General features: G+C 39.5%; 1 protein-coding gene across 1 annotated transcript in view; it reads right to left on the bottom strand.

The window, feature by feature from the left end:
* Positions 1-12,519, bottom strand: part of LOC131582469 (transcription initiation factor TFIID subunit 4-like) — a 148,597-nt gene that overhangs the window by 63,875 nt on the left and 72,203 nt on the right. Inside the window, exon 13 of the mRNA XM_058845719.1 lies at positions 9,284-9,340. Coding sequence (XP_058701702.1) covers positions 9,284-9,340 — 57 coding nt within the window. The remainder of the gene's footprint in view (positions 1-9,283; positions 9,341-12,519) is intronic.

Genomic DNA, 12,519 nt, shown 5'->3' with positions numbered 1-12,519 from the left:
CCTCACTGCTTCTTCTGGAACCTCTGGATGCAACTGTCAGTACTCAGGACAGGCAAACTCAAAACACCCTTATCACAAATCTTACATGCTAAACATGTTAAAGAATAGCTCCCTTATCTCTCCACCAAGCTTGGTTGTCCAGGCATCCAAAAGGGATTAGAAACAGAAGGCTGCCACCCTCCACTTGTTCAAAATCAAAAAGCAGTAGCACTGCTTAGTCCTACAGACACAGAAGGAAAACTACAGAAGATCTGAAGATTCTACTGTTACCTCCTTCAAAAAATTCATTTTACAAGAGGAAGTTCCTACTGGAATATTTTGCTGAAATTCAGAAAAGTAAAGTCATCTTCAGCTTCAGAAATTCTTAGCAAAAAGCTTTTACCATTCTAAACCCAAGCTCTGGAAATTCACATTTAAGTGGTCCTGTTGCTGTATAATGAGAGGCTACTTATTCCAAGAACCTTGTGCTGTGTTAGGCAGGACTCCATCAGGGTGTGTGCTCTGGAAGGCAATGAGACAACAGCGATATCTTTCTCCTTCCCTACCACCTTTTTGCTTTAAAAAAATGAAATCTATTAGGTAGAGCAGACTTTGTAACAGGTACTGCTCTTTTGGAACTGTTCACACACAACCCAAATATATTTCACACCAGAACTAAACTCTATTTTGAAAATGAATCTTGAGTCTTCCTCACTAGTTTTACTTAAAAATTAAAATTAAGAGCACACAGTTACTCACAGTTTTGTTAAGAAACATGAGAAAACAATAAATAATCACAAAAAGAAAATCCAACTTTTACAGGTGTATACAAGGTGAGTTGTTTCAATCCTCCCCATTCTCAGAGCACTAAATGGGAATCCTTTTGGTAGCAAGGCAAGAAAAATCACTGTATTTAATTGGTTATGAATAGCTGCTAAAGCTTTAAACAGCAGATTGCACCAGGACAAATACACTTGTCACACAAGATCTAAGGAAATTACATTGCTGTTGGGTTAATCTGAAGGTTGATACCTTTCAAATACTCAGTGAGACATCAGCTAAACAAGGAACAGTGCTTGACTACACAGCTTGCTTTCCTGTTCCTTTCTCCTGTCTTCCTTGGCTTGGAAGGGAACTCAAAGATGCTCTCATTGAATGGGCAGGGACCCCCTCCACTGTCCCAGGTGCTCCCAGCCCCAATGTCCAGCCTGGCCTTGGGCACTGCCAGGGATCCAGGGACAGCCCCAGCTGCTCTGGGCACCCTGTGCCAGGCCCTCACCTCCCTCACAGGGAAGAGATTTTCATTAAAATCTAATCTGAACCTACTCTCTGTCAGTGTGAAGCCATTCTCCCTTGTCCTGTTGCTCCAGACCCTTGTCAATTGTCTCTCTCCACCTTTCCTGTCAGCTCCACCGGGTACTGGAAGATCACAGGTCACCCTGAAGCTTCTCTTCTCCAGGCTCCACAATCCCATTCCCATTTGGTTTTGCATAAGCTTCTGCTCTCCAAGCTATGCAATCTCATTTTTCCTGCTTCTAAACACCTCCCATACAAAGCCTCCCAGATCTGACACGGACCTTTGTGAGGAACAAAACATGGATCCTTCTCACACAAGGCACTCACACTGGTGTAAACCAAGTTCTAAGAATTTGTTTTCTAGGTAGCAAGTATAAACAAAGGAGTGTTCTTACTTTATACTATAAAGATGGTGGTATAAAAGTAGTTTGTTACTTAAGAATAGCTGTGTATTTAGCTCCTCTATCAGTAAGACAGCATTTCCCTTTAAGAATGCTAAACCCAACAGTTTTCATCAGTCATGAAAAATAAGCATTCACATTAACTAAACAAGAGCTGGGCAGTATGTGTATGATGGAATAATGCATCACTACAGAATGCCACCAATGTGATTTTGTAGAAGAAAATTATTATGTTGGACAGCATTGGATTTAATTTAGATTTCTGGTAGACTAATATGGTAAGCTTGGGTCAAACTTGGGTTAGAGAAAACACAAAATAAGCCCCAGCCCTTGACTCAGCTCTAATTAATAAACATTTTACCTAAGCAGGAATAAATAATTTGACTCAGCTGGAAGATATCATGGCCATCCCCTGGCATTTTTCTCTCAATTATCCAGTTTCTGACTCTGTACAGCAAGGGTGACACCACACCTCAACTTCAGGCAGACAACTTGCCACAGCTTCTGCTCTAAGTCCAGGAGAACAGGGTGGAATTGTCATCACCTTCAATTTTACAGAGAGATATGCAAGAAGTTCTGCTGAATAGTAAGATTGCTATTGACCAAATTTCTTCAGGAACTGTAGAATTCATCACAGGGCAGGACCTCATCCTGGAAACACTGGAAATCTGGAAGACTTACACACCAAGATCCATTTGTAATAAACTTATTAGTGGTTATGGATTATCTTGTTTCCTCAGCACCATTTGCACATGCAAATGTAATGCCATTCTTCTCCTGTCCTTGGTTGTAAGTTTTATAATTCACTTGAGTCACCAGGATTTGGGACTGTTACCATAATAAACCTGTACATGTAAAGTAATATCTACTAAAATGAAAAAAAAAAAACAGCTAACACAAGCAGTAAACTTGATAATGCAGCAGGATTTCCAGGAGAGTATTTTGATTGGTAAGACAGGACCACTCCTCTTTGAGGTGCAAGTTTAGTACTAAAATATTAAATCACTGCAACAACTTTGTAACTTCTGAAAAATCTTGTACTCTGAAGCGAAATCCAGGGCAGCATTGCACTAGCTTAAACCAGATGGGAATGGTCAAAGCATTTTTCTGGTTACAAACAACATATCTGTGGTACAGGGAAAGTATTAAAAAAGTGACTTATCTGACTTTCTACATGTATTGACAAAAGGCTTTCATTCCTTCTGCATTACAGCTCTAGCACTGGTAACCTGATGCAGAAAACTATTCATGAAATAACTCTGTTCTGAGGGATCAGTGTTGCCTAAACACTGCTTCATCATTACTCAGGTATCACATTCACAGCTTTTCCTTCTTTCCACCTACTGACACTCAGATGGGTTAGAGAGCTACATGGAAATTTAATTTAAATTTATTCCTGTTCAAGTGCCCCACTTCTCACTGGACTGTGTTATAAGAAACCAATTTAAGCTAAGATTGTTGCTTTTGAATCAATATTTTTATGTCAGGTATGATAAAATAGAAAACCTTCTGAGACTTCTCATCACTGAGGCACTGCTTTAGTAGTACAATCTTTAAGGACTTTGGCTTTGCTGAAAAGGTGAATAAATTAACCAGCCAAACAAAACAAAATCCTTTTCATTTTCAGTAATTATGATAACTGCAGTAAACTGTCATTTAAATATTTTAAAAGAAACCATTCCTACTGAGTTGATACATAAATATTAGTGTGGTGACAAGAACTTAGTGTATAACTGTTTTCCTACTGTAATCACTAAGGATACAATAAGGAGTTTTAGCAACTGTGCTACAAGTTAAGTTCTGGGGGATTTAAAACCTCTAAGGAAATATTAGAACCACATAACATATACATCATAGGATGCACATATTTCATTATTTTGAAGAGAAGGAATCTATAGCTTCTTCTAGATCTCCATCTGCTAACAGTCCATCTATTTTCCTGCACATACCTCAGAAAAGGATCCAGGTCAAAGCCTAAAGCTCAGCCCAGCAAGGCTCTTGTTCCAGAGGACACTGCAGACAGGGGGATGGCAGCACCCAAGGCCAGTGGTCAGCACAATGTGCTGCCCTGCTGGGAGCATGGAGGAGCCTCTGCTCCTGCAGAACCCAGCACTGCCACAGCTCCTGGCCAGGGAACGCTCCCAAACCCCTTCAGTGCCCGACAAAGAACCTTAACCAGCCCCAGGAGTGAGCATTCAGGAACACACATAACCACAAATGGTTATATGAAGGTGCTTTACTGAAGAGCTCTGGGTGTCAGGGGTACACAGACCCAAATCTGACCCCACTTGATTTTAAGTTGAACATATTTTATACTCTATCGTAATGCAACTTATATATTAATTATTAAACTTACATTGTTCTATTGTAAGCATTGATTTTACCCAAGCATGGATTTCTCATGATCCCCCCTAGCCCCCTAACATTGTTCCTCATGTTCTTTAAACAATAATTATATCTAACCACATCTAACAATTGTATCATTTATCATATACTGACTACACAGGTGCAGTTTCACCTGATCTTTAGCAAGCACAAGGCCCAACATTTCCCAGGGCCTGCTTCTCCCAGGGCTTTCCAAACCTAACTTTCTTTCTAAGTCCACGAATTTTCTAAGATTTTAAGACCTTTTACTATCACAGGCAGCTGGGCCAAGGACACACAAAGGGCTGGCTTGTCTTCCCCAGCATCCATGGGCCTCTGGTATGGAAATCAACAGGTCAGAGACTTCCCTTGTGTGGCTGATGAGCACATCTGAACCAGATTCCAGTGGGTGTTATCAAACCTGATCTGGGGCCTGGATACATGCCCAGACATTTACGGTGTCTGGTTCAAGTTTTCATTATTGTGCCATATTCTTGGTTGGTGACGACACAAAAATTTGAACCAAGTTCATCTTTCAGGATCAAGCTCAGCTACTTGACTTTAAAATTAGAACATTTTTTTAGGCAACAGACCCTGAAATGCAGAATATCCATTACAGAAAGGATGCTGAGGATCTTACCCTCCCTGCCTTTCCTTTTAACCATTTCTATCATTAATTACTAGGTGTTTACTCAGATGTTCCTAATCTTGATCTATTCCTGATATCTGTTATATGGCCTGTTTCATGTTCTATTTAAAGAAGCTTTTTAAGGAAATTAGAGAACTCATAATTTCTTTAACTTACATTTGTGACTTCCAGACTTCATAAATCAGTGTATTTCCTAAAACTTGATTTTAAAAGCTTTAGTCATGCTTTGTTCATTGAAGTTTATCAGGGTTAGTTTATCAAAACTTAAAAGTTTCAGTGATTTCCTAATCACTCTCTAACAACAGCAGACTGCAAAAACTTAACTATGTGTTTGCTAAAATGGAAAATTCCACTGCTTATGATTAATACACTGCTTACTATTAACTACAACAATTAATTTAAAAGTTAAGTAAAACCATTAATTAGAAAAAAAAAAAAAAGGAAAGTTATATAATTTCCAACAAAACACTGTTCACAAATGATGCTATTTCTTACATCAAGTTGTACCAAGTCAGACATCTCAGAATTTGTTACAACGCAATGAAACAAATAATAGGTGAAAAGCATCATTTTCCCCTGAAATGGTCACAGTGGAAAATATTTTTCAGTAGTTTATTAAATAGGTTTACCATTGAAACAATCACATGCTGTCCACTGAAAAGAGGCTGCACCAACTTAGAAGTGTGAAAGCAAATGGAGAGCTTTGAGCAAAATAATCCTCCACAGGCGTATTTTCCTACTGCTTTCACTCAAGTCCATTTGAAACAGGTTAATACCAAAGCAAAATAAATCACTTAAACTGAAATCAGAGCAGGTTTGCACTGACTTAACTAAAACAGTGCTAGTCTGGGTGGGAATGAAACCTGACTGCTATGTCTTGTCTCTGCAATAAGACCCTGTGCAGATGAGCCTTCCCTTTGTCTGGGTAAGCATTTAAATGCAGTTCCAAGTTGATTTATGCCAATTTGGTTTAAACAATAAGTAGAGTGGTTTGAAAATTGGCTAATAAATGGATCAAGATGGAGTTACAGAGAAAAAAACAATCTTCACCTAATCAAATTAATTTTGAAACGTGTTCAAAGGATTCCACTTATATTGTCTTCATGGCACTAAGAAGCAAGAAGGAAACTTTCAGCTGGTAGACGTTCTGTGAAAGAAATTGAGCTAATCTTTTTTCTTCTTAAATTAGGAAGAAAAACAGAGAGTTATGGAGTGAAGACTCCAAAATATCCATAAAGGAGAATGTTTTTGGAACTAATACCCTTTCCCAGTTTTCTTTCTTTCCTCTTCATCCTGTTATCCTTGTATTGGTATCTTAATTTTGCACTCCAAGACAGCATTTTCCAGAGTTCCTTCAACATTTTGAATAGTTTTTTCCTTTTAAGGAAAGATTTAGAAGACTTCAAATTACTTCTTTTGGTACTTCACTTTCTCTCTCTGACTTTTATCAGTAGTGTCACTGTTCAAACTTATTAAAGCCTGAACCATTATCCATTTTCAGAACATAACAATGGTATTATCAGCTGTTCTGATGGGATGAAAATCAAGCTATCTGACAATCATATCATTAAATAAGTAATACAAGCTCAAAGAGCTGCAGGTTTCTTGGGTGTCATCTTTGTGTTTTTTAAAACACTAACACCACTTTACTATAGGCCACAAGAATGTCTGTGCTAAAAGATCTTCAGGCAATAGTTAAAACACAGATGTCATGGAATCACAGCTTCAAATCCAGATTATTATTGAAGCTAATGGTATTTTATTCATCAGCTTATACAAAACCTGGAAGAAACACAGTTCCTCTCTGAGCTGTGGGTCAAAAGCACATTTAAGAGTAGCCCAGCCTGCAGTGAAGTCTTGAAATTTTTTACATTTTTGTTGGCATTGATTCAAAATGTTTAATTTCAAAAGACAAAACCAAAGACAGTTTTACTAATCAGCCTTTTATACCATAAAATTAGGTTGTTTTTTCTTATTTTGGCAGAACCAATATAATTTGAGATGTCAGCATATATCCAGTATCCAATGCAGAAAAAATATGAACAATCTTAAAACAACATCTTGCCAGAACCATGCCACACTCCCCTTTGCAAAAGAAAATGTTTTTACTAACTAAATTTAATATTTTAAGTGAAAGTCTCTAGAGCTTTAGAACCCTGATTACTAAAACCAGAGACACTTCTTACGGTTGCAAACATGCAGAATGAAATTCAACTTCAGAAAGAGGTGCAGTGCCAGCAAATGATGCATTTCTGTGAGCAGGCTGGGAGAGCAGGCAGGGCCAGTGTCCGAGAGCAGAGCAGAGGGTGCAGCTCCCAGGCTGAGGAGCTCCTGAGCTGCCCCAAAGGCAGAACTTCACCCCCAGAGCGATGGGCTCCAGCCTCCTCCAACCCCCAGAGATCTGCTCCTCACCCCTGCACAGCCCCAGCCCTGCCTGCACAGCCCCAGCCCTGCCCTGCCCAGGGCAGCTCCTGGACAGCCACAGCTGCAGCACGGCAGGGCTGCAATGGAGCAGGGCTGCAGCGGGGCAGGGCTGCAATAGAGCAGGGCTGCAATAGAGCAGGGCTGCAATAGAGCAGGGCTGCAGCACGGCAGGGCTGCAATGGAGCAGGGCTGCAGCAGGGCAGGGCTGCAATAGAGTAGAGCTGCAGCAGGGCAGGGCTGCAATGGAGCAGGGCTGCAATGGAGCAGGGCTGCAATGGAGCAAGGCTGCAGCAGGGCAGGGCTGCAATAGAGCAGGGCTGCAGCGGGGCAGGGCTGCAATGGAGCAGGGCTGCAATGGAGCAGGGCTGCAATGGAGCAGGGCTGCAGCAGGGCAGGGCTGCAGCAGGGCAGGGCTGCAATAGGGCAGGGCTGCAATAGAGCAGGGCTGCAGCAGGGCAGGGCTGCAATAGGGCAGGGCTGCAATAGAGCAGGGCTGCAATAGAGCAGGGCTGCAGCAGGGCAGGGCTGCAATAGAGCAGGGTTGCAGCAGGGCAGGGCTGCAGCAGGGCAGGGCTGCAGCAGGGCAGGGCTGCAGCAGGGCAGGGCTGCAGCAGGGCAGGGCTGCAGCAGCGCAGGGATGCAGCAGGGCAGGGATGCAGCAGGGCAGGGCTGCAATAGAGCAGGGCTGCAATGGAGCAGGGCTGCAATGGAGCAGGGCTGCAGCAGGGCAGGGCTGCAGCAGGGCAGGGCTGCAGCAGGGCAGGGCTGCAATAGGGCAGGGATGCAGCAGGGCAGGGCTGCAATAGAGCAGGGCTGCAGCGGGGCAGGGCTGCATCCACACACCGGCACTGCCACAGCACCAGGCTGCCTCCCAGCTATTGAAGAACAGCTGTTCCACTCTGATTGCTGGGAAATGTGAGGTTACTCTCCCTGTCTTTTACTTTCACTTCCTCGAGTTTCCAATGGCCAAGGAAGAATGCCCAGGAAAGCCAACACTGATGCAGCAGCAATGCATTAAATCCCAGCTCTGTTCACTCACAGCAGCAGGACACCTGCAGTTCTCAGCTCAACAGCCCTTTCTGCCTGCCATCAATTGCTCTGAGAAATCTGATTCTTCCTTTGCATACATTGGCTACATACAGAACCCAAGTGTTATTAAAATCCAGCCTCTTTTCCTGCCAAATATTTGATTACACTATTTAATTTCAATGCTTGCTTAACAAATCTGACTCTGGAAACACTAAGGCCTGGTCTAATGTTTACAAGAATTCATTTCAGCAAGTCTTACTACAAAATCACAGAATGAAATGAAGACAAATAAAACTCATCCATGTATTTGGGGGTTTTTGACTGTTATATACATAAAATCTGTGTAGTTAACGGGTCTCCAGAATACTGCCAAGAGGGAAAAGAAACAGGAAGAACAGGTCAATACAAAGGAACTTGCTATTTGCATTTTTCTGTATATCTTACCTTCCAGTGCATAATTATTACCTGATAATATGTATATCCAAACAAGCTGGCTAAAAAGAATGGCATCATTTTGCTGAAATTTCTTTCAACTGATGGATATTTTAATCTTTCTAATTGATTTAAGTTACAACCCAATCCTAAGGCGTGAGATGCCTTAAGCAAAGGACAGTCACTCATTTATAGCAAATTAAGGTACTCTTAGAGTAACACATCACAACTTCGTGGGAAATTATTTGATATTTTTTAGATTATTATAATTTAGACAAATGAGTAAACAGTCCACTGAATCACAGGGTAGAGAAAATGATTGGCAATTACATTACTTGAAAAAAATGTTACCAGAACAAAACTGTTAAATAGCACATTTCTAAGAAAGTGACATTTTACAAAAAGACAAAGGCGTATATTTTCCACCAAAATCTAGAGCTGCTGTCATCAACAACCCAACAAAAGCTACAGCTACCTAAAATGGAAATGAAAATGTAATGTATGGAAATATTCTCTTATAAAATCTCCTTAGGCTTCACATGTATTAATGTATTAGTTTGCAAACATTAAGATCAAAGGCAAAGCAACAAATACATCCTAAAAAGTTTTTAGTCAGATTTTTATTAACGATATACAAGTAGCAAGGCATAAAAAATTAATATGTTCAAGCCTTGAAATGTCAAGTGTAATGATCTCTAGCTCTGCTTACCTCCTTTGCTTTTTGTTTCAGTCTAGCTTGCTCTGGGTCTTCTTGCCTTGAGCGACTCTACATGTTTAAAAAAAAATGGGGAAAAAAGGTTAACAGATGGTTTAAGAACCCCTCATCTGTTGCAGTAAGTTAAAAAAAGAGCAAAGAAATAGGAACAGGATACAAGGTATGTACATGGGACACTTAAATTGATAGAAGTGCAATTTCAAACCTGTGAGCCTCATCCAAAAGACTGTTAAATGTTCAGTTGTAAATGAGATGTAGAAGATTTGAATTTAAAAAAACAAACCAAACAAAAAAACCCCACCACCAAGCCAAACAAAACCCTCCACCAAAAACACAAAAAAGCCCAAACAAACAAACAAAAAACCCCAAACAAATTAAAAACCCCCAACCCACCCATGTGTTTGTCAATGTGCAACTTTCCATACAGGTTTAGATTTAATTATTTAATACAAATTCAAGCATCCAAGAGCAGAAGTTACACCTTTTCCATTATCCAAACTTTTTAATTTAAGTCCTTACAGTGACGTATTTTAAAATTTACTGTTTGCAATTAAGCTTGTATTTAGCTCTTGGTAGACAATGTGAAGAAAACCATTGTAGAGTGGTCCCCCCAAAAGATAAACCTTTGTAATAAATATGTTACTATTTCATATGAGCTTATTTTGAGTATAGCACAGAAATACACTCTGTTAGCCCCATTCATGCACTACTACTAATATTAATGTTGTCATTTTAAAAACGAGATAAATATTGCTAAATGACAACTTTTGTATTTTCCTTCAAAACCAGGAACAGCTCTAAAAGCAGATCATTTAATTGCAATAACAAGTTGTAACTTTTCTTTAGACACAGACTATTTTATAACCATATGTTAAAAACCATTAAATTTATATTTGTGCTCACTACACGTTCTCAGACTGATGGAATTCAAAACTCAAGAGGCAGATAATACACACATTGTAATTTTATAAATGTGTGATAGGTCAGCATTCAGCAAATGTTGTATGAAAAGTTGTAAGAAGCTCCAATAGAACTTGTGACATCCATGGAAAACTGTTGTTCCTGATACCTGGGAGATATAGCAGTTCTACTTCAGTATTTCTTTGAGATTTAAAGTGATATCATTTACACTACTCCTAAAGGAATAACTGTGCCCTCTCCTATCATTCTGTGCTTATTGCTGTGCTGAAGGCAGACCTGAAGGCAGACCTGAAACTTGAAAGAATATTAGCTTGCAAACTTACATATTCTCAGATTTTTTTTTTTCTGGTGTTTAAATTTTTCATACCATATTCTGGTCAGAATTCAAAAATCCATTAAGAAAACCAAAGGGAGATAGGTTTTAAGGGCTTACACTTAAAAGGGTCATGTACCATTCTTGATACCTGGAGAGTGCCTTGGCTTGATTTGGCACAGAATTTCATATCCTTTCTCCTGTTAGTTTTGTGGCTTTTGTGAGTTTGGTTGGGTTTTTTGAACTGGGATTATTTTTTTTCAGCTTATACAGCACACCTACATAAAACAGTGCTGATAATGCAAAGTGACATTAAACAAAAATGAGATTTTTAGATGTGCTTAACTCTTCCACTGTGCAGATCAGCTTCACCTTCAAACACCTACAAGGGCTTTCGTGTCTGTTGGCTAAAGGGGCTGTTGGACAGGACAGTGTCTGCAGCAAAATGACAAATTGAAATGTGAGATAGCCACTGACCAAATCAGACTCTCACACTGCAGTTGTGCCAAGCAAGGAAGAAACTCCACCTCAAGACAGGCTGAGGTTCCTTCTAACTGCTGTGGCCAGACAAAAAGAAAAACGTAGATAATGTGACCTAATATAAATTTATGACCTAAATATAAATTTAATGTTCAAAGGACAAAAGGTATTTAATGAAATATGTGGGTCTGCTAGAGAGTTGGGTTTCTAAAGAATTTGATTCTATTTATACCCATTAGGTTAAAAACCAAACTAACAAAACCCCAGTCTGTGAGAGAGCTGCTTCTCCAGGAGATGGGCTCAGGTCAGTATTTATGAACTGAGCTGAACAAGGTCCTTGCTGTCATTCTGCAATAACAATTCAATCACTGCAGCCTCAGTTTCTCCAGTATGATGTATGGAAAAGCACATTTAGCCCTTTTATGGGTTTTGATGATAAATTTATAAATGTACAACCAACTTCTATTGCCTTGTGAGTCTCACAGTGAAAGCAGTACAAAAACACAAAGTATTGTTATAGCACTGTATGAAGCTGAAAATTCGCCAAATGCAAAGTACAAGTTAAAAGCACGTCAGCTTTAGGAGAAAGCAGAGTGTCCTGAGAGAATCCAGCTGAGACTTCTAATATTGCTACTAACTTTCTACAAGGAAATGACAGAATCCTGGAAAACACACCAGATATATGCTGTGTTTGGGGACACTGTAAGAAAAATTAAAGCAGTAGATGCAAAGTAACATTGCAATTTCCTGGGTTCCATAAGTGAAAGAAAAACTCTGCAAGTGCTACAGAGTAAAGTAACACATTTAAAAGTTGGGGCTTTTTTCTTTTTTCACCAGAAACTGACCAAATAAGAGTAGATCTGGAGTTCAGGATAATCTCAACATGCAAAAGCAAATCATCTGCTCTGTGCAAACCCCCAGCTTGTTCACGGTCAATATATGATAAAAAAAACTGCAAAGGTAAAAACAGGTACTCAACTCCTGAATTATGTCAAATACAGGAATCTTGTTTCAAAAATTAAGATTTAAAATACCAGGTGAAGTTAAATACACAACCCAGACTGAAGGTGAAGATAGAATTACTTTTACATTTAGAATAATGCAATGATTTTCTAGTTATTGCCTGAATCCATGCCAAAGAGCTTTTCCAAAGAATCTTGTTTCAAACAAGCAGAATTCCAACTTCACGTTGGATGTATCACTACTACTAAAAAAACTAAGGAATTTAACTCTTTTGTGTTCAGGTAAATTTTAACAGATTCTTTTAAAAGTAGATTTGTAAGGCTGAAATATTTTCCTGCTGGTTACCATGCCATTAAGCTGCAGAAATAAAATCATCAGCATATGGACGCTAAAATGTATTAAAGGACAAGTATAAACACAACTATTTCATTAATTCTTCACTTTATGATCTAATGTAAATTATAAAAGGTTTCACCAATGCTCATGCAACACAGATTAAAGCAAATATAAGCAAATGCAAATGTCAAGCTTAAGAGAGGTGCTTAAATAAGCT

The sequence above is a fragment of the Poecile atricapillus genome, chromosome 10, assembly GCF_030490865.1.
Source record: "Poecile atricapillus isolate bPoeAtr1 chromosome 10, bPoeAtr1.hap1, whole genome shotgun sequence".
Taxonomy (NCBI): domain Eukaryota; kingdom Metazoa; phylum Chordata; class Aves; order Passeriformes; family Paridae; genus Poecile; species Poecile atricapillus.
Note: the sequence above shows the minus strand (reverse complement) of the source record. Positions and strands in the feature narration are given on the sequence as shown.